Raw genomic sequence first — 23,223 nt, forward strand, 5'->3', positions numbered from 1 at the left:
ATTTCATCTCATTACCTCCATGGGAGCCGACCTAGGAGCGATTTTGGAGCTCAATCTTCATCATCTAAGTCAAGGTAAGTGATTCCCACATACTGCAAGTTAAATACTTGGATTATATATAGATTTTAACATGGAAATTCATGAAAAATTAGTGAAAATTTGGGGTTTTGGTGGAAAACCTAGAAATTAGTATTTTTGGATTTTGACCACGAATTTCGGCGTGGAATTGAGAATAAATTATATATTTGAGTTCGTGATGTTATGGTTAATGTTTATCTTCGAAAATTTTCGAAATCCGGGCACACGGGCCCGATGGCTGATTTTATCGACTTTTCTAGCGGAGTTGAAAATTATTGTAAATTGGATTATAATAAGTATTGGAGTATATATTTATGGATTTGCATATTTATTGACTCGTTTTGGAGTGTTGGGCATCGGTTTGAGTTGCTGGAAAGGCTTGGGAGCCGGCTATGGAACTTCGGAGCGAGGTAAGTCTCTTTTCTAACCTTGTAAGAGGGAATTTATCCCATAGGTTACTTGAGTTAATATGTGCTTCTTGATTAATCGCGCAGCGGACTCAACCTTAGGAAGAGTGGGCGCTAATACTTTTACCCAATAGTGGTATCGGGTCAATTTCCACAGGGAGCTAGAAAGGGAGTTGGATATTTGCTTAGCCTAGAAATGCGAGTTTGCTTCTAATTGATCTTCTATCATTTTTGGGTTTTTATGATTATCAACTACAATTCAGCAACTACTAATTATAACTAAATTATGCTAAGATATTAATTCTAGGTTGTATGCAAGATAGAGAAAGGCACTAGGGTCGTGACATTTACCTAGGTGGTTAACTAACGGGTAGAGATGCCTAATAAAAGAATGATGATTATGGGGCTTATGCTGTAACCGTTGCACGATTGCACTCACTCTCACACCTCTCGGTAAAAAGAGTGATTTTTGCCCAATTGACTCTCTCGAGACCAATTGGGTAGGCTAACAAGCCAAGCAACTTATGGTTCAAGTTGGGTAATTACTTTCTCGAGGTTTTACCCGTTAATTGGGACTACCATTCTCATGGGTCCATCCCAATTTCTTGTTAGGTTAACTTTGGAGTCATAGACACTCTTTCTCAAGAAGAGTCAAGACTCACTAAGCTAGACTTAGTGTTTGCAACCACCAAATCCTAGTTAAAACATAAAATTAACCCAAATATCAAACACCCAACATCATTCAAGCATTAAACAATCACACCCATTAATTACCTACACTAGGGTCGAGCCACAACCCTAGCTAATGGGTTTAGCTAGCCATAATAGCAACAGAAATTGAAGAAGAAGTAGATAAAATCAACATATTAATTAACTAGAAGGTTAATCTACAAGAATCCACGTTAAAACAAGATGAAAATGCCCAAAATAGGCTAAAACTTGAGTCTCACGAGTGCTGCTGCTATCTGATATCCAAAACTTAACCTAGAAATAATAAAATATTCTATTTATACTATGCCTGAAAAATCGGACAAAAATACCCCTGCGGGGCTGGCGCGGACCGCGCAGAAATGCAGCGCGGCCGCGTAGGGGTCTTGGCCTCCGATCATTCACTACTAAAGCTGGGGACGTGGACCGCACAAAGAGGTAGCGCGGCCGCTCTGGCTAATGGGCGCGGACCGCACAACAATGAAGCGCGACCGCGTAGACACCAGCGCTGACCGCGTAGAAAAGAGCGCTGACCGCGCGTGGAGACTCCTGAAATGGATGCTCTCTGAATCTCCTAGCGCGGCCGCACAGCAAATTAGTGCGGTCCGCGCTAGGTCCTCCTGTCCCTACTTCAATGATTTTTGACACTTGAGCAGGTTTCACTCCGTTTCGAGCCGATTCTTGACTTTCGTCATCTTGTCGCTAAAACCTGCAATCAAGCGCACTTTGTAAGCATTCTGGGTCTATTTTATGACAATTCATACATAAAGTATAGGCAAGTATGGGCATAAAACGTGTAAAAATCACAGTTATCAACTCCCCCAAACTTAAACCTTTGCTTGTCCTCAAGCAAATAAAAGAAGACCCACCCCTAAAAAGGAAGCATCCAAGTAATTCCAGCTTATCCTAAGGAAACCTCATCACGCATCAATTGGGACTAACAATTGCCCTCAATACGAATGCATCATCAACACATTTTTAGTCTTTTAAGAACTATGGATCGAATGTGACACGAGAGCATCAAGTGTTGACTCATTTCATCAAGGCGCTTTTCTCAAATACCTTGGTCTTTGTGGAATCCAAACTCACACATCCTCAACTCTCCCTAAGCAAACCTCACTTTTTAGAGTAATGACACACAACCCGAGGTTGATGGATTTTTGTTTTCACTCATTTCTCTCACAAAGAAGGTCATAAGTCCAGCTTTAGGTACCATATGCTTGCCCCTTATGTAAGTATCCACTAATGTAGGCTTCCCTCAACTCAAGATCATATAGGGCTTTTGAGGAGTCTTTGTGAAGGCTTTTGGGTGAAGGTAGGATATGTTTTTGTTCATTTAGGTTCAATCTTCCCTTTAGCACTTCTTTTGATTCATTATGGCATACTTTTTCCCCCTTTTTCGTCAGCTGATCCAAGGTAGTGTTTCAACCTTTGTCCATTGACGGAGAATTTGTTCGTCCCGTCTTTTGATTCAATCTCCACAGCTCCACTAGCAAACATTTGCACCACTCGGAATGGCCTTGACCATCGGGATTTCAACTTACCCGGAAATAATCTCAACCTTGAGTTGTACAATAACACCATATCACCGGGTTTGAAGTCTCTGTCCACGATGTGCTTATCATGCATTTTCTTCATCCGTTCCTTGTAAAGCCTCATGCTCTCAAAGGCTTGATACCAAAATTCCTCTAGCTCGTGCAGCTCCGTTAGTCGATTTTGTCCGGCTGCTTCGGGATCCATGTTTAATTGTTTTAATTCCCACCAAGCACGGTGTTCTAACTCCATAGGTAGATGACAGGCCTTTCCAAATACCAACTTGTATGGTGACATACCTATTGCGTTTTGAATGCAGTTCTGCAGGCCCAGAGTGCGTCGATCCAGCTTCTTTGCCCAATCCGTTCGGTTGCGTTCACNGTTTTCGTAAATCACTCTTAATCTCCCTGTTGGCACTTCANCAAACTTAGGTATTTGCCATTGCTTAAGGGAAGATTTGGGTGCCAAGAGAGGGTCTCATTGAGAACGGGTAAAGGCTTGTAGCTTTGTTTCATGAAAGAAGAAGGTTAAGGCTCAAAAGGGTTGAACTAGGGATCATTTCATTGGTAGGTTATGGAAATTGTTCAAATTTGAAAGTTCGGATCAAGGAGAGCCTATATTCACTTCTCAAGTCAAGTTTCACCTATGATTTCGCCTCCACAAACATTCAGGGCAAGTTCTAGACCATCGGCTTGGAACTTAGACTCATAATTCAAATTCTCACCACACACACACTCAGGGTTTGCTAAAGACATCGAGTTGAGAGCCCACAACGACCTTAGTTCCAATTCAAGCGCACAATGGCCCCACACGACCATATGATGATTGTTTGGTCAACACAAGAGTCTCAAGGCCACAATTTTCACCATCCTAAACACAACATTATGTCTTTGACCATGGGATCAAAGGCAAATGTGTTAGGCCCAAGTGAAGTTTGCCTGAGGTCCTCTTAACTACAAAATTTTGAAAATCAAAAGAAGAAAAATCAAAAACGGACTCAAACCCTTAAGAAGGTTGTCACGCCATCTATCATTGGGAAGAGCCACCCGGTTCGCACAACACACTAACACTAGGCTAAAAGAAACGAAAAATTTGAACGAAGATTAGAAAAACCGAATGAATATGTACAATGGGGAGTAGAATATACATCGGGATGAATATATACATAAGAGTCTAAAAGTAGCCAAAGTTAAAAGTTATATACAGGCCAACTATTTAAAAACCAAAAACAATCCAAAACATAGACTAGAAATTAAATAAATATATACAGTCATCTAATGTATCAGAATCAAAATGGTAGGGCGCACCCCACGAATAAAAGCTGGCATTGTCCCCAATGCCAACTACCAAGATAAGCTCAAAAACATAGTAAAAGGATATAGAGAGGCCCCTCAAGCCTAGTCCACATGCGTGGGGTCTCCTGTCGTCCCTGGATCCTTTGTAGTAGCCGAGACCTCAGACTGGTCTCCGACCTGCTGCTGCTGTGCTGCTGGGACATGAGCTGGATCAAGAACAGGCTGAACCACCGGTGGGACACTGGATGTACCCTCATGAACCTGGGCCACCTCTATCACAACTCCCTCAGTGCTAGGGAGTTTCCTCTTCTTCCTCGGCCTGGGGGTCTCCTCCTGCTGTGGCTGAACTGCTGCTGGATCAACAGTTGGCTCCCCGAAAAGCAAGTCAAGTGGCATCTGATCCGCCAAAAGCTTATCCACATCCTCCCTCAGCTTCATCACTGACTCCTTGGAGGCCTTCTGCTTCCTCAATTTCCTGTGCTCCCTAGCAAGTTTACCCAGTGCTGTGTTGTGTGCTCCAACTGCCTTAGATAAGGCATTCTGTGTCTCCATCATCTTTTCCTGGTGGGCCAGGATCTTCTTCAGTGTCTCCTTAATAGAAGGAGGGATCTCAACTGTGGAAGGGGCTGACTGTGCCTGAACTACAGTGGCCAAGTTTGACAACTTGGATGTCGCAGCTGACATCCAGTTGTTCAAACTGGCTAGAGACTGAGCAAGCTGGTGGGCAGTGAACCTGTGGGTCTTCGATGAAGGGACATCCGTGTCTGCTGCAGTAGATGGACCAGCAATAGAAGAAGGACCCTGAGGCAATGTCTCACTGGTAGCAGTGATGGTGGAAGGCTCAGTGGACTGCTCAATACGCTGGCTCCTCAGACTGGCCAGGTGCGGTGGAAGTGGATGCCTGAGGCTTTTTGGACCTCTTTGGGTTGTCGGCACCCAACTGACTGTACCATGAGTAGGGGGCCACTGGATCTACCTGGACATCAAATCTCTTCTTCTTTACCTTCAATTCTCTGAAGTACAGGGAAAGAGTGTTTGGGAAGGGGTAGTTTGTGTTTGTCTCCTGCCCTAACGTAGAAATCACTCTTGACATGATGTTGCCCACATTCAGAGGAAAACCAGCCATAATGGAAGCTACTAAAACTGCACGAGGAATAGGCACTGTGTGATCATGAGTTGAAGGGTCAAGCCTACTACACATGAAGGTCAACCACCCCTTTGCTTCAAAACTGAACGTGTTTCTCAGAATCTTCTCTCCTGCTTTCAACCAAACTGGGACAGTGCCCGGGGCTGCCAAGTGCTGGGCCAACCACGGGCGAACCTCTTCTTTCATTGCCAGCTTTTCTAAATATTGAGTTTCGTCCTCTTCGTTGAACCCCAAAAATTCGTTCAGAGACTTCCCATCAAACATCACCACTTTGTCCNAATAGCTTGGCCATGATCACTCAACTCCTTATGCAAATGGATGACCGTGGGGTCACCTTGGGGTACATTCGCTCGGCTTTGCCATGCCGAAGAAGTGTCTGCCATTTCATCAAGTACATCACATGCCTCTTGGTAAGAAAGTTTCATAAAGTTCCCACTGGCCAATTGGTTCACAATGCATTGATTTGTGGTGTTGATGCCCCTATAGAAAGTCTGTTGGATCATCGCCTCAGTCATGTCGTTGTTAGGGCATTCCTTCACCATTGTTCTATATCGCTCCCAGATCTCATGCAATGGCTCCGTTGGCATTTGCATAAAGGCTAGAATCTCGTCCCGAAGAGCCACCATATGACTTGGAGAAAAGAACTTGGCAATAAATTTGTCCGCCAATTCATCCCATGTGGTGATAGAATGATTTGGTAACCTTTCTAACCAGTCCAACGCTTTGCCCTGAAGAGAAAACAGGAAAAGCCTCAATCTCAACGCATCCTCTGACACGTTTGTTTGTTTGCTGCCCCAGCAAGTATCTACGAACCCCTTCAAGTGCTTGTATGCATTTTGGTCGGAGGCGCCCATAAAATATCCCCTTTGCTCGAGCAAGGTCAACATGACATTTGTGATTTGAAAGTTCCCCGCCCGGATTCGGGGAGGAACGATGGCACTCGCGTACCCTTGATTAGGAAGAACTCTTGGGACCGCTCTTGGCGATGGCGGAGGAGGGTCTGGAATAGGATTGTTTTCATGTACATTAGCATTGGCATTGCGACCTCTCCGTGGTACTTGAGGTACCGGAAGCTCATCTTGCTCAACATCTTCAACCTCCTCCCCCGCCAAGGCATTGCCAAGAGGGTCATTTCCGTTTAGAGCCATGTGTACCTGATGGATCAACACAAATAAAGTTAGTAAAAAGAAGGAAAGAGAAGCAAAACACAAAACTAGCTACACAAATAGTCAACACCGTAAGCTCCCCGGCAACGGCGCCAAAAAGTGATTAATCGCGCAGCGGACTCAACCTTAGGAAGAGTGGGCGCTAATACTTTTACCCAATAGTGGTATCGGGGTCAATTTCCACAGGGTGCTAGAAAGGGAGTTGGATATTTGCTTAGCCTAGAAATGCGAGTTTGCTTCTAATTGATCTTCTATCATTTTTGGGTATTTATGATTATCAACTACAATTCAGCAACTACTAATTATAACTAAATTATGCTAAGATATTAATTCTAGGTTGTATGCAAGATAGAGAAAGGCATTAGGGTCGTGGCATTTACCTAGGTGGTTAACTAACGAGTAGAGATGCCTAATACAAGAATGATGATTATGGGGCTTTTGCTATAACCGTTGCACGATTGCACTCATTCTCACACCTCTCGGTAGAAAGAGTGATTTTGCCCAATTGAATCTCTCGAGACCAATTGGGTAGGCTAACAAGCCAAGCAACTTATGGTTCAAGTTGGGTAATTACTCTCTCGAGGTTTTACCCGTTAATTGGGACTACCATTCTCATGGGTCCATCCCAATTCCTTGTTGGGTTAACTTTGGAGTCATAGACACCCTTTCTCAAGAAGAGTCAAGACTCACTAAGCTAGACTTAGTGTTTGCAACCACCAAATCCTAGTTAAAACATAAAATTAACCCAAATATCAAACACCCAACATCATTCAAGCATTAAACAATCACACCCATTAATTACCCACACTACGGTTGAGCCACAACCCTAGCTAATGGGTTTAGCTAGCCATAATAGCAACAGAAATTAAAGAAGAAGTAGATAAAATCAACATATTAATTAACTAGAAGGTTAATCTACAAGAATCCACGTTAAAACAAGATGAAAATGCCCAAAATAGGCTAAAACTTGAGTCTCACGAGTGCTGCTGCTATCTGATATCTAAAACATAACCTAGAAATAATAAAATATTCTATTTATACTATGCCAGAAAAATCGGACAAAAATACCCCTGCGGGACTGGCGCGGACCGCGCAGAAATGCAGCGCGGCCGCTTAGGGGTCTTGGCCTCCGATCATTCACTACTGAAGCTGGGGACGCGGACCGCACAAAGAGGTAGCGCGGCCGCGCAGGCTAATGGGCACGGACCGCACAACAACGAAGCGCGACCGCGTAGACACCAGCGCTGACCGCGTAGAAAAGAGCGTTGACCGCGCGTGGAGACTCCTGAAATGGATGCTCTCTAAATCTCCTAGCGCGGCCGCGCAGCAAATCAGTGCGGTCCGCGCTAGGTCCTCCTGTCCCTACTTCAATGATTTTTGACACTTGAGCAGGTTTCACTCCGTTTTGAGCCGATTCTTGACTTTCGTCATCTTGTCGCTCAAACCTGCAATCAAGCGCACTTTGTAAGCATTCTGGATCTATTTTATGACAATTCATACATAAAGCATAGGCAAGTATGGGCATAAAACATGTAAAAATCACAGTTATCACTTCTATTCGTGGGGGGCTACGTATGCACGAGGTGACGAGAGTCCGTACGTAGCTACTAATTATGCCTATGTCCGGGAAGTTTTAGGTTTACACCAAGCCTTGTTGATACCGTTATTTAATTATGTTTATTATTTGCCTTGAAAGTAATTGAGATCGAGTATGCTTATTATATGCCTTGAAAAGAGTTGAAATTGAGAATTTCGAGACTTGAAAGTTTTCATTTGAATTTCATAGTTTTTAAAAAAGAATTGAAGAATATGATAATAACTTGAGAAAAATCTACGTTCAACCGAGTCACAACTATATTCCGCGAGCGGGGTAAATTTCCACTACTCTCATGGGAGCGGGTCGTTCGCCTCGGCAGGTTAAATAGATGCATCTATGGTTTGTGTCGTTCGACCCTCGGCAGCGCACAGTTTACATTTATATGTTGGTTCGTGTCGTTCGACCCTCGACAGTGCACAGTTTATATTTATATGTTTGATCGGGCCGTACGACCTCGGCATGACTTGCGCTTGTTAACTCTTTGGAACTAATAATAATTGGCATTTCTTTATTGGCTTGAGATATAACTTGTTAAATGATGAAAATGAAATTGGAAATTTCTATTAGTAAAAAGAATTATTGATTATTTTTCGGTTATTGAACTTTCAGCTATGTTATATATTCCATGCTTAAATATAATATCGGTATTTTATTGTTAGCCCATAATAAGTGTCGGAGTCGACCCCTCGTCACTACTTCTTCGAGGTTAGATTGGATACTTACTACGTGGACGTTGATTTACGTACTCATACTACACTTGCTACACATTTTTGTGCAGGTGCATATATGTCTAATGGCCTTATGGGAGCAGAGGCGTGTTTAATGCGGGGACTTAGGTGAGCAGCATTCCATATTACGATCCGCAGCCAGCAGAGTGTCCTTCAAAGTATTTACATTTTTCCTGTCCAAATTTGTATTCCGGACAGATGCTGTATTTTTCTTTACATTCCTATTTGATGCTCATGCGCTTGCGACACCGGGGGGGCATATATGGGTTGTTCAGTATTGTAGCTATAAAAATATTATCATTTACTCTATGAATTTTATCACTTATTATTTGAGGGAAATTATGATTTCAAAAATACTAAAATGAGAACCAAGTTAATTATTTATTTTTTGCTTGCCTGACAGCGGTGTTAGGCGCCATCACGACCTTTAATGGATGTTGGGTCGTGACAGAGACCCTATGTTGGAAAGGCGAATAGGGAGTGGAGACCCTATGTTTAAAATAATATCAACTAGGGAGTGGAGACCCTAAATTGGAAAAGCGACTAGGGAGTGGAGACCCTATGCCTAAAAATAAAGTCAACTAGGGAGTGAAGACCTTATGTTGGAAAAGAGACTAGGAAATGGAGACCCTATGTCTAAAATAATGTCAACTAGGGAGTGGCGACCCTATATTGGAAAGGCGACTATGGAGTGGAGACGCTATGTCTAAAATGAAGTCAACTAGGGAATGGAGACCCTATGTTGGAAAGGCGACTAGGGAGTGGAGACCCTATGTCTAAAATAAAGTCAACTAGGGAATGGAAACCCTATGTTAAAAAAGAGACTAGGGAATAGAGACCCTGTGTCTAAAATAACGTCAACTAGGGAGTGGAGACCCTATGATGGAAAAGAGACTAGGGAGTGGAGACCATATGTCTAAAATAAAGTCAACTAGGGAGTGGAGACTCTATGTTGGAAAAGAGACTAGGGAGTGGAAACCCTATGTCAACTAGGGAGTGGAGACCCTATGTTGGAAAAGAGACTAGGGAGCGGAGACCCTATGTCTAAATAAAAATCAACTAGGGAGTGGAGACCCTATGTTGGAAAAGCGACTAGGTAGGAAACCCTATGTCTAAAATAAAGTCCACTAGGGAGTGGAGGCCCTATGTCTAAATAAAAATCAACTAGGGAGTGGAGACCCTATGTTGGAAAGCGACTAGGGAGTGGAGAACCTATGTCTAAAATAAAGTCAAATAGGGAGTGGAGACCCTATGTTGGAAAAGAGACTAGGGAATGGAGACCCTATGTCTAAATAAAAATTGACTAGGGAATGGAGACCCTATGTTGGAAAAGCGACTAGGCAGTGGAGACTCTATGTCTAAAATAAAGTCAATTAGGGAGTGGAGACCATATGTTGGAAAACGCGGCTAGGGATTGGAGACCCTATACTACCATGATTTTGAAATTTTCTTTTTTCTTTTTTTAGTAAGAGAATGAGTAAAATGCGGTAAAGAATTTGAAGAAGACTTATCTTTTGGAGTCGTTGTTGCTACAGAGCTATTTTAGTCTCTGCGCGGTTTCTTTTAGTTGCACCTTCTTTTGCGAGGTTACATTTGAATTGCACCTGTTTCCTATTTTTCAAACAAAGAATAATTTGTTAGTTTGAAATGGTGGTTGGTTTTGCGGCCTTGATTGTTTCAGTCACTTGATCTCGGCCCATCTTCTTTGATGATACTTTCAACTGCAACTGGTTGTTCTCTGAAGACCGATTTCATTTCTAGCCCCGGAGAACGTTTGTCTTTTCCAAAACTTTACCATGACAGTTGGTCGCGTGGGACTTAACCTTTTTCAGCTTCATTTTGCCTTTGTAGGCTTTTCACTTCTTTCTTCTGAATTTAACTTCAGAGCATTGGGGAACCTTTGTCTTTTCAAACTTTACCAAGACGGTTAGCCACGTGGGACTCAACTTTTTCAAATTCATTTGCCCGTGTAGTCATTTAATTTGATCTTCTCCTTCCAAGACTTTTGATTTTGAAGCATCGACCACCGTGGCCAGTCGGGTTTGACTTGATGCCCCTGCCGAGGTTGGGTGCCCTTTTGCATATTATCTTGTATCAAATGAGAACCCTATAAATCAGTCTTACCATCCTTTATTTGTCTTAGTTTCCGAATAGAGTTAGACCGAAAGGGATTCAAAGAAAAACAAACAATGGAATGGACAATGAATTTAGAAAAAAGGTATCCCTTTCGAGGAAAGGAAAGAAGGACTTATCTGGAGTGCATGTGGACTTCGATGAACGTGACATGCCTTTTGAACTGGATGCCTGACCCGTGTAAACCCTCCAACTCTCAGAAATTCATCACAACTTTTGCCTCAAAATCGAGAAACCTTGCTAGGACTCTGTCGATGCCGATGGTTGTGATGATCCTCTTTTTGATTAGTGGCGCCCTTTGCGGGTTTTCACCAGCTGAACTCTCTCATTTCTCTTGTCAGCATCGCCTTATAGTGCTCTTTGCAAGTTTTCACTAACAAGATCCTCTCATTTCATTTCTCTCATTTTGGTCATTCCAGATCCACGTAACTGTATCCTCCCATTTTGAACATTCTCGTTGATTGATCGGAAGGACTTGAAAAGGATTTGGGTAAAAAGGATTTGGATTGAATTACAACAACCTTTCAGGCGAAACCATCGCCTAACCATTATAACATTTGCCCCAGTTTCAACTTTCGGGGGAACGTGGATTTTTGTTTTGGCGTGAATGAACCCTAGAAAGAGGTTGCCTACGTATCCTTCCGGAATCAAGTCCAACGTAGTTCAACGAACTTTTTTTTTCTTTTTCTTCTGTTTTGTTTTGTTTTCTCTTTCTTTTTCCTTTTCTTTTCCCCTTTTTTTTTCATTTTTCAATTCATTTTCTTCCATCTCTTTTTTTTGTTGGTTTTCATTTTTTTTTCATTTTTTTAATAACACTTTCAGGTTTCAAAGAGGGTAATCGGCTCAAAGGGTTGGCAAAAGGGTTAATAGTATTTGGATAGCGAGAAAGAAAGCCTTCATCATCTCAATTAGAGCATTAATGCTATATAGAGGATCAAACACAGTACCTTTTGACTGCACCTGCGTTAACACTTGTTTCAAGGAAATTTCCTTCGATGTTTCTCAGGTACAACGCTCTATTTTGGCAGTACTCTTGTTACCATATATGGATCTTTCCAATCTGGAGTCAATTTTCCTTTAGCTATTCCGATTCTTTGTTTTATTTCCTTAAACCTATTTTCATTGCATTCTGATTCTTGATTCATTATTTCGAAGTGTGACATTATTTTAGGATCTGGGCATGAAGTTCGCAAGCATGTCATGTTATTAAAATCTGCATTTAACAGAACTGAAAAAAGAATAAGAGAAGTGACAAAATTAAGAAAAGAGACATTCTTGGATAATGAAATATTAATTTCATTTGATTTTTTTCTTTTTCTTTTTTATTTATTTTGATTGATTTTTTTTGAATTTTAAGGATAGAAGGGTCTACACCGGAAAGTGAGATAATAAAGTAAAACATCCGAATTCCACCCTGAGATAATCCGGACGTAGAAAGGATACCAAGATTGGCTACCGAGACTCCCGTCTGATGGGGAACTTTCAGGCTTGGTGACTGATAACTAGGGATTTTGACGTGTTTTATGCTCCTTCTTGCTTACGCTTTGATTATAAATTATTACAAAATAGTCCCAAGAGGCTCATAAGTTGTGCTTGATTGCAGGTTTGATCGACAAAGTGACGAAATGTCAAAGATCGGCTCAAAAGAAGTGAAACCTGCTGAAGTACCTAAAACAAGGCAAAACTCAGGTGAACAGGCCTAGTGCGGCCGCACTACTCTTTGTGCGGTCCGCACTAGAGAGATTCAGAGAGTCAGAAATCAAGGCATCAAGCAACGCGGCCGCACTCCATTATGCGCGGTCCGCGGTGAAGGATCCGCGGCCGCACTACCATTATGTGCGGTCCGCGGAAGAGAAGTTCAGAGAGGTGAAAATTGCCATGGTTCAAGTTGCGCGGTCCGCAGTCATATTTGTGCAGACCGCATTAGAGACCTCCGCGGCCGCGGTCCATTCTGCACGGTCCGCGGAGCCTGAGTTCAGAGAGCCAAGATTGCAAGTCCAAGAGCCTAGTGCGGCCGCAGTCCATTTTGTGCGGCCCGCACTGACCCCGCAGGGGCATTTTTGTCCAGTTTTTCCAGCTTAGTATAAATAGAACCCTTTTCCATTTTTAGGGTATCAGTTATTTTATTTTAGCAGCTGCGCTCGTGAGAACATCATCTGTAGCCATTTTTGGCATCTTAGCTTAGTTTTAACGATAGATTCTTGTATTTTACTTTAGTATTTAATTAATATGTCTTCTTCTTCATCATCTATTTCTCTATTTTTTTATTCAAGCATGAGTAGCTAAACCCATTATCTAGGGTTGTGGCTCAACCCTAGTGTGGGTAATTGATGGGTGTTGTGATTTAAGGTCAGATTGACTAAGGGTGTTTGTATTTGGGTCAATTTTATGGTTTAATTTATGAATTGGTGGTTACAAACACTGGTTTGTGCTAAGTGGACTCGGCTCTTCTTGAAAGAGAGAGCCTAAGTCTCCAAAATTGACCCAACAAGGAATTGGGATGGACTCAAGAGAATTGATAGTCCCAATTAAAGGGTTAAATCTCGAGAGAGTAATTACCCGACTTGAACCCTAGTTGCTTGAGCTAATTTGCCTACCCATTTGGTCTCGAGAGAGTCAATTGGGCAAAATCACTCTCTAGACCGAGAGGTGTGAGAGTGGGTAAAATTGTGCAACGGTTATATATATTTCCCTAATCATGTCAATCAAGCTTTAGAAGCAATTACCCGTCAATTAGCCACCTAGGTGAAAGTCACTACCCTAGTGCCCCTTAATCCATTAGATACAACTCTTAGCAATTTTCTCTTAGCGTAATCTAGTTTCAATTCTAATTAGTAGTTTTATAATAGTAGTTTATAAAAGAAAACCCAAAAATTATGAGAAGATCAATTAAGAACACACACGCGATCCTAAGCTAAATAGATACTCAACTCCAATCCTAGCTCTCTGTGGATTCGATCCTGACCCAAAATCGGGTAAAAGCCATTGCAACCCTCTCTCGCTACTTTTTAGTGGTGCGGAGTTGGCAACGATCACTTTTTGGCGCCGTTGCCGGGGAGCTAACGGTTTTGGCTATCTATTTATTTAGTTTTATGTGTTGTTCTTCTTTCTTTCTTTGTTACTAATTTGTGTGTGTGATTACTACAGGTACCCAATGGCTTTCAATGCTAATGACCCTCTTGGAAATGTGCTCGCGGGGGAGGAGGTAGATGAAATTGGAGAGGATGAGGTGCCTCTTGTACCTCCCGGACCACGACGAGGCCGCCAGGCAATGCTAATGACAACGTTCCAGACCCTCCTCCGCCACCTCCAAGAGCGGTTCCTCGGGTGTTACCGAACCAAGGATATGCAAGCTATTGTCCCTCCCAGAATCCGAGCGGGCAATTTTCAGATAACCAATGTGATGTTGACTTTACTTGAGCAGCGTGGGTATTTCACGGGCGCTGCGGATCAAAATGCCTACAAACATCTAAAAGGGTTCGTAGATACATGTTGGGGTAGCAAGCAAACGAATGTGTCCGAAAATGCTCTTAGGTTGAGACTTTTCCCGTTCTCACTTCGGGGAAAGGCATTAGATTGGCTAGAGAGACTCCCCAACCATTCCATCACAACTTGGGATGAGTTGGCGGATAAGTTTATTGCTAAATTTTTCTCACCCGGGCACATGGCGGCACTTCGAGATGAAATATTGGCTTTCAAGCAAGAACCCACGGAACCTTTGCATGAGATTTGGGAGCGGTTTAGAACAATGGTGAAAGAATGCTCAAACAACGATATGACCGAGGCGATGATTCAACAAACCTTCTATCGGGGCATCAATACTACAAATCAGTGCTAGTCAATCAATTGGCTGGGGGTAATTTCATGAAGTTGTCTTATGACGAAGCTTGCAAGATTCTTGATGAGATGGCGGATACATCTTCCGCATGGCAAAGTAGAGCCAATGTTCCCCAAGGTGACCCTACGGTTATTCATTTACATAAGGAGTTACACGACCATGGGCAGGCTATAGCGGAGTTGACAACTACTATGAATCAATTGGCTAAGGCACAGTTGCAACAAGTCCAAAACCCTCGCCAAGTGAATGATATGGAAAGTGTCAATTTGCTTACCAACAAGAGAAGGCAAAGAAGGCAACAAAACCAAGGGAATTTCGAACAATTTGATGATGAGTGTGATGGGTTTCAAAATGATGGTTATGATGAGAAAAATAAAGAGGTACAATATGTTAACAACTATCAAGGCAATAGAGGCAACTCTTCAAACCAACAATGGCGGCCCCAAGGTAATTGGGGCAATCAACAACAAGGTGGTGGTAATTGGAACAACAACAACCAACGCGGTAATTGGGGGAACAACAATCAAGGCAACCAAGGGCATTGGAATGGTAATAACAACAATTGGAACGAACAATGGTCAAGGCAATTGGAACAACAATGGAAACCAAGGCAATCGGGGGCAAGGCTTTCAAAGGCCCCCAATGTACCAACAACCGAACAATCCACCCCCTTTCCCTTCTCAAGGATCTAGTTCTTCGGGTATTGATATGGGAAGAATAGAAATGATGTTCGAACAAATGATGAAGAAGAACCAAGATTCCGATGCTCAATTGGCTTCCCACAATACCTCTATTCGAAATTTGGAGGTGCAATTAGGACAAATCTCTCAATCGTTGAATACTCGCCCAAAGGGTGCTCTAACAAGTGATACGGTAGTGAACCCTAAGGGTGGGAACAATCATGTGATGGCGGTTACAACATGAAGTGGGAGAGGCGGTGATGTGCATGCCTCGAAAGATAAGCAAGTTGTTGATGATGATGTTGAGTTGCAAGAAAATGTGGTTCCTTTGGTAGTTGAAGATGTGGTTGATGACAAGGTGAACAATGAAGTGAGGATTGACATTAATGAAGCCGAGGTGGAAACTCAAGAGGTCGTGAACCCGTCTAGGGAGCACATAATTGACATGTCGGAGCCAGTGGTGCCAAAAGCCAAGGCACCTTTGCCTAGACCACCTCCGCCTTATCCTCAAAGGCTATCCAAGCAGAAAAGTGACAACCAATTCAAAAAGTTCATTGACATGATGAAGAGCTTATCCATCAATGTGCCTTTGGTGGAAGCTTTGGAGCAAATGCCTGGTTATGCTAAATTCATGAAAGATTTGGTTACAAAGAAAAGATCAATGGACTGTGAAACTATCAAGATGACCCACCAAGTTAGTGCCATAGTACATTCAATGGCCCCAAAATTAGAGGATCCCGGTGCTTTCACTATCCCCTACACTATTGGTAGTGCAGACTTTGCCAAAGCTTTATGTGATCTTGGGGAAAGCATCAATTTAATGCCCTTCTCAGTTTTCAAGACTCTAGGTATTGGGCCACCAAGGCCAACTTCCATGAGATTACAGATGGCAGATAGATCAATGAAGCGTCCTTTGGGTATAGTTGATGATGTGTTTGTCCGGGTGGACAAATTTATCTTGCCGGCGGACTTTGTGATTTTGGATTATGAGGTGGAATATGAGGTCCCAATTATTCTAGGGAGACCTTTCCTTGCAACGGGGAAGGCATTGGTTGATGTTGAAGCGGGTGAACTAACTTTCAGAGTGGGTGATGAGAAGGTCGTCTTCCATGTTTGCAAATCCATGAAGCAACCCAATAGCACCGAGGTGTGCTCATTTGTGGACATTGTCACAGCTGTGATCGTGGATGACACAAGTGCTATGATTAACGTGGAGGATCCCCTTGAGGCCGTGCTCTTAAATCTTGATGTCAATGATGATGCAAGCAGAGTGGAGTGTGTCAATGCCTTACATGGGATGGGCTCTTATTCCTATGAGCCAAGAAAATTATCCTTGGATCTTAAAAATCGCAAAGCTCCACCAACCAAACCATCAATTGAGGAGCCACCAGTGTTGGAGTTGAAGCCACTTCCCCACACCTCAGGTATGAATTCTTGGGCTCTAATTCAACTTTACCAGTTATTCTTTCTTCTTGCCTTACTAACATGCAGGTTGAGGCCACTTTGGCGGTGCTTCAAAGGCGAAAAAGGGCAATTGGATGGACTCTGGCGGATATTCGGGGAATAAGCCCCGCATTTTGCATGCACAAAATTATTTTGGAAGATGACGCAAGGCCTTCCTTGGAACATCAAAGGAGACTCAATGAAGCAATGCAAGAAGTGGTGAAGAAAGAAGTGATCAAGTGGCTAGATGCAGGTGTGGTGTATCCAATCTCCGATAGCTCATGGACTTCTCCAGTGCAATGTGTGCCGAAGAAAGGTGGGATGACTGTGGTGACAAATGACAACAATGAACTTATTCCCACTCGGACGGTTACCGGATGGCGGGTATGCATGGACTACCGGAAGCTAAACAAGGTGACCCGAAAAGATCATTTCCCTTTGCCATTCCTTGACCAAATGCTTGATCGCCTTGCGGGGCGAGCTTTTATTGCTTTTTGGATGGACACTCGGGGTATAATCAAATCTTAATTGCCCCGGAGGACCAAGAGAAGACAACATTCACATGCCCATATGGTACATTTGCTTTCTCCCGGATGCCGTTCGGGTTGTGCAATGCTCCAGCGACCTTCCAACGATGCATGATGGCCATTTTCACCGACATGGTGGAAGATATTTTGGAGGTCTTTATGGATGATTTTAGCGTGGTTGGTGATTCATTTGAAGAGTGTTTGGGAAATTTGGATAGAGTCTTGGCCCGATGTAAAGAAACGAATCTCGTTCTTAATTGGGAAAAATGCCATTTCATGGTTGAAGAAGGTATAGAGTTAGGTCACAAGATTTCTAAGCATGGGATTGAAGTAGACAAAGCTAAGATCGAGGTGATTTCGAGGCTTCCTCCCCCACTTCTGTCAAAGGGGTGAGAAGTGTCCTTGGGCATGCGGGGTTTTACCGGCGTTTTATCAAGGATTTTTCGAAGGTTGTGAATCCCCTTTGCAAGTAGCTAAAGAAAGAGGCTAAGTTTGTGTTTGATGCAAAATGCATGGAGGCTTTTGAACTTCTTAAGCACAAGTTGACCACTACCCCGATAATTACCGCACCCAATTGGAGTTTGCCTTTCGAGCTCATGTGCGATGCAAGTGACGTTGCAGTTGGGGCAGTGTTAGGTCAAAGAGTGAACAAAATGTTTCATCCCGTGTACTATGCAAGCAAGACAATGAATGAAGCTCAAAGGAACTACACGGTGACGGAGAAGGAATTATTGGCTATTGTGTTCGCCATGGAAAAATTTCGACCATATCTTATGGGAGCCAAAGTCATAGTGCACACCGACCATGCAGCAATTAGGTATTTGATGACCAAGAAAGACTCCAAGGCAAGGTTGATGAGATGGGTACTACTTCTTCAAGAGTTTGATTTGGAAATAGTGGACCGGAAAGGTAGTGAGAACCAAGTTGCGGATCATTTGTCCCGCTTGGAGAAGGAAGGAAGGCCGTGTGATGGCTTGGAGATCAATGATACATTCCCCGATGAGCAACTACTTTCTGTGTCAATGTGTGATATGCCATGGTTTGCGGATATTGCTAATTTCCTTGTGACTAGCATCATCCCGTGTGAGCTCTCTTCTAACCAAAGGAAGAAGCTCAAACGGGATAGTCTGGACTTCTATTGGGATGAGCCATACTTGTTCAAGATTTGCACGGATGGTGTGATTCGAAGGTGTGTCCCGGAGGGAGAGCAACTGAGTATTTTGGAGGCTTGTCATTCATCCCCCTATGGTGGCCATCATGGAGGGGTGAGAACAGCTCAAAAGTTTTGTGTTGTGGTTTTTATTGGCCAACCTTCTTCAAAGATGCAAGTGATTTAGTGAAAAGATGTGATCAATGTCAACGAGCAGGCGGGATTTCCAAGAAAGATGAGATGCCTCTAAACACAATTCTTGAAGTTGATATCTTTGATGTATGGGGTATCGATTTTATGGGCCCTTTTGTTAGCTCGTGTGGGAACACTTACATTCTTGTAGCTGTTAAAATGGGTTGAGGCCGTGGCCTTGCCCAACAATGAAGCTAGGAGTGTGGTGGCATTTCTAAAGAAGAGCATTTTCACAAGGTTTGGTACACCCCGAGCAATCATTAGTGATGGAGGATCGCTTTTTTGTAATAGAGCTTTTGATACATTGCTTTCAAAGTATGGTGTCAACCACAAAGTCTCTACACCGTATCATCCTCAAGCAAGTGGCCAGGTTGAAGTGTCTAACAGGGAGATCAAGAGCATTTTATCCAAAACTCTCAATGCCAATAGGACCGATTGGTCTAAAAAGTTAGATGATGCTCTATGGGCTTACCGGACCGCTTACAAGACCCCAATTGGTATATCACCATACCGGTGGTGTTTGGGAAAGCATGTCATCTACCAGTGGAGTTGGAACATAAGGCCATGTGGGCCTTGAGGAAGCTTAATCTTGAGTGGGATGTTGCGGCTAATCTTCGTGTTGAACAACTCAATGAACTTGATGAATTTCGGTTCCATGCATACTCTAGTTCGTCCTTGTATAAGGACAAGATGAATTACCTTCATGACAAATATGCTCGTGGAAAGGAGTTCAAAGTTGGTGATTTGGTCCTCTTGTTCAATTCTCGTCTAAGGTTGTTTCCGGGAAAGCTGAAATCAAAGTGGAGTGGACCATTTGAAGTTGTGTGTGTGACCCCGTTTGGTGCTCTAGATTTGAAGAACAAAAGTGGTGAAATCTTTAGAGTGAATGGGCACCGTGTCAAGCATTATCTTGGGAAGTTTGATGATCGCCATGTGGTGGCTATTGTTCATTTCAAATGATGTGATGGTAACCCGCGTCGTGCCACGATGTTAAATCAGGCGCTTCTTGGGAGGCAACCCATGTGTTTTTCTTTTTGTTTTCTTTGATTTTCTTGGTAGTATAGGATTGATTTTTGGGCTAACTGGTTGTGAGATGTTGCAGGGATTGAGTTGATGCAGTGCATGACATAATTGCAGAATTGCACAGTCTCTAATGTTTCCAGTGCGGACGCACTATATTTTGTACGGTCCGCACTGGTGAAGGGTAACAAAATTGCTCTCTGAAGTTTGCCAACACGACCGCATTACATTTTGTGCGGGCCGCGATGGACCTTTGCGGCTGCGGTTTGTTTTGTGCAGACCGCAGAGGTTGCCTTCTCAAACTTTTTCTAAACAAACCCAGCGCGAACCGCGGTCCATTTTGTGCGGCCGTGCTGGTAGGTGAGAATGGGCCCCATGGGTTTCTCTATAAATAGACCCCAATGGCCTCCTTTTACCCTTTTCGAACCCTAAACTCTCAGAGCCCCCTTTTACTGTTCATCTTGAGCATTTTCCTCATAACTCTTGCTTGACATTGATTAGTTGCACTTCTTCTCATTATCTGGTAACATTTCACTCAATTCTTCTTTGTTTAATTGTGTAATTCCATTTTATTTTCATATTCCTTAACTGGTAGTTCTTCTTCTCCCCATATTTTTTCTAATTGTTAGATTAGGTTAGTTTAAATGACAATTTTTGTGGACTTGGTGAGTAGAATGGACTGGGTAATTGAGTAGGGACCCTAACTAGGTGAACGTCTGAACTAATTACCTAAATCTCGAACCCTAACTCAGTGCCATGTCTGGGAACGTACCGCGGACCGCGGTCATTTCTGTGCGGTCCGCGGTGCCATCTTGTGTCCAAGTGACTTTTGCCCAGTGCGGCCGCACTACATTTTGTGTGGTCCGCACTGGCCCAGTGCGGCCGCGGTTGGCTTTGTGCAGACCGTACTGGTGGGATTCAGAGAGTTGGTTTTTGGAACTCTATACCTATGCGGACCGCGGTCATTCTTGTGTGGTCCGCGGTGACCTCAGTGCGGCCGCACTACCATTTTGTGCGGTCCGCACTAGGCACTTCCTGCAACTATCTGCAACACTGTGAACCTGTATGCAATTTGTTCTGCTATAATAACTTGAACTACATTGATTAATACTAACAAATACATTGAATGATGTTTGCAGACAATGGTGAGAAAAGGATCAAAACAACCGGGAAAAGGAGAACCCTCCCAGGGAGGGAAGAAGAAGATGGTAAAACTCACTCCCCAAGCTCACGAGAACATAAAAAACACCAGGAAACTCATCAAAGCTGCAGACAGAGCTGCTTCCCATTCCTCGGGGAGTGAGTACCAACCGTCAAGGGACATTTCTTCAGACTCCGTGCCAGAGTATGTTGAAGACTGGCCGGAGAGATTTAGGCTGAGAGACACCCCTCCACCACCAACCACTGCCCAAGCACCAGAGCATGTTCCCACTGAGTCGTCTGAGGGCTCAGCAGCCGGCAGTGGTAATTACTCCACCTCTCCCACAGCTTCAATATCCGGGGAGGGTGCACACGGAGGTGAGGAGGAAGTACAAGGGGATGAGGAGATAGCTGAAGGTGGTGAGCCTCAGGTTGGAGGCATTGCCTGACTAGAAAGCCTGATGTTTGGGAGGATAGATTCGTGAGCCAGGTGGCGTACCACAAGTTTAGGAAGTGGTGGCCGGTGAGAAAGTTAATACCAGAGCAGATCTTCATTGACAGAGATTTATTACCCCACAACCCTGACGTGCAGAAACAGTTCAGAACTAGAGTGGGTTGGGAGTACTTCTTAGATGACTGTGTAGATGCTAATGAACACATGGTCAAGGAATTCTACTGCAATGTAGCCCACATAAAAAAGGGCTCCAAAGTGACCAAGGTTCGCAACAAGAAAGTGTTGTTTGAAGGGAAATACCTCAATGAATACTTGGGCTTCAACGAGGAGGATGAGACTTTGTATATGGCAAAGTTGGAGATGGGCGAGGAGGTCCATCCATGGTTAGCTCAGTACCTGGCAATCCCAGGTATCGTTCCTGATTGGTTGACTGCTGGGGTAAAAATATTGAGGAGGACCCTGAACTTTGAGGCTAGGGGCTGGGAGACCTTTGTTTGCAGCCGGTTGGACCCCACTACACATGACCCGACTCTTCCTCTCCACCGGGATGAATTGGTTGCTTCTATTATGGCGGGGTACCCCATAAATGTGGGGAATGTGATGTCCCACATTATCTCGCTAGTAGGAGCTGAGCATGACCGGAACTACCCCTTCCCGAGTACCCTCACTATGTACTTTCGGGACTTGAAGGTGGACAAGAAGACCTATGATATCAAGGTCAAGGCGACGGCCCCGTTCTCCTGGTATAGCTTGAAGGGGAATGACAACCCCAAGGACAAGAACTACAAAGCCCCTACTTCTGCCCCAACTGGCTAGTCTGAAGAGCCAGTTGTGGTAGAGGTCCCTGCTGAGCCTATCTCCATTTCTGCTGAGATGCCTCCCGGACCTTCCACTTCTGCAGCCATTCCTCCTGGCCCTTCCATATCAGCAGAGATTCCATCTAGCCGGGCCCATCCCATCACTGCCCACCGACTGAGCCAGGCCCTTGCCAGTATCAACAATTGGATGTCCACAGCGTGATCTAAGTTTTCCACATTGTCTGCTACTGTAGCAGCTCAGTCAGCTCCCACAGCCCCACAGGTACCCCAGTCAATAGAGGATGCTTTGAAGGAGATTCTTGAGAACCAGAAGAAAATCCTCGATACTCAGGATGCATTGACAAAGGCGGTGGATTCACATAGCAGGGCTCTCAAGGAGCTTCCTAAGGAGCATAGGAAGCTGCGGAAGACACGGGCCTCAAAGGAATTCGTGAAGGAGCTGTGGGAAGATGTTGATAGATTGAAAGCAGACCAATTGCCTTTGGACTTATTGCTTGATGATCAAGTTCCAGCAGCTCATCCACTGCCGGAGCAGACCCAGAGGTCTCCGAAGAGGAGGAGGATGATCCCTAGAGTAGATGATTCTATCATCCATTTGGCGGACCCACCGGAGGCTTCCTCCAGTCAGCCACAGGATGTACCAGTTCCAGAGCCTGTCCAGGTCCAGGCCCAGATCCCAGTAGCAGCAGAGCAGACCACCAGGGACCAGTCTGAGGTTCCCAAGCACATAGAGGACCTAGGGACCACCCATGATCCTATGTAGACGGACGTGGCTTAGGGAGTCATCTATATCCTTTTTCTCTCTTTTTGGTGCTTATTTAGACTAGTTGGCATTGGGGACAACGCCAGCTTTTATTCGAGGGGGTGCGCCCTTCATTTTGGATGACTGTATATATTGATACTATTTTATGCTTTCTTGATTTTCATTTGGTCTGTATATAATTTTATACTTAGTTACTTTTATCGCACTTTTTATCTTTCCTTTGGTCTGTATATAAAGTTACACTTCATTGTATATATTCATCTCGTCTATTGTATATTCAAATCCCCTCTTGTATATATTTATTCTATTTTACGCAAAAATTCTTCGTTTTTAAGCTTCTTATTTGTTGATTCGTAGCTTCTGTTTTTGAATTTCATAGCTTGTTTCTATGTCACGTCTTCAAGTG

The 23,223-nt window shown here is 43.7% G+C and overlaps 1 protein-coding gene across 1 annotated transcript; it reads right to left on the bottom strand.

Moving 5' to 3' along the window:
• Positions 1-2,567: 2,567 nt before the first annotated feature.
• LOC109215932 lies at positions 2,568-22,195 on the bottom strand. Its single transcript, XM_019380055.1, has 2 exons — positions 22,123-22,195; positions 2,568-3,133 (listed from the first exon to the last, which is right to left on the bottom strand). Exons 1-2 carry the CDS (start codon positions 22,193-22,195, stop codon positions 2,568-2,570), a joined length of 639 nt encoding a protein of 212 aa, XP_019235600.1.
• Between the last annotated feature and the right edge of the window lie 1,028 nt (positions 22,196-23,223).

This window comes from Nicotiana attenuata, unplaced genomic scaffold (genome assembly GCF_001879085.1).
Source record: "Nicotiana attenuata strain UT unplaced genomic scaffold, NIATTr2, whole genome shotgun sequence".
In the NCBI taxonomy this organism is placed as follows: Eukaryota; Viridiplantae; Streptophyta; class Magnoliopsida; order Solanales; family Solanaceae; genus Nicotiana; species Nicotiana attenuata.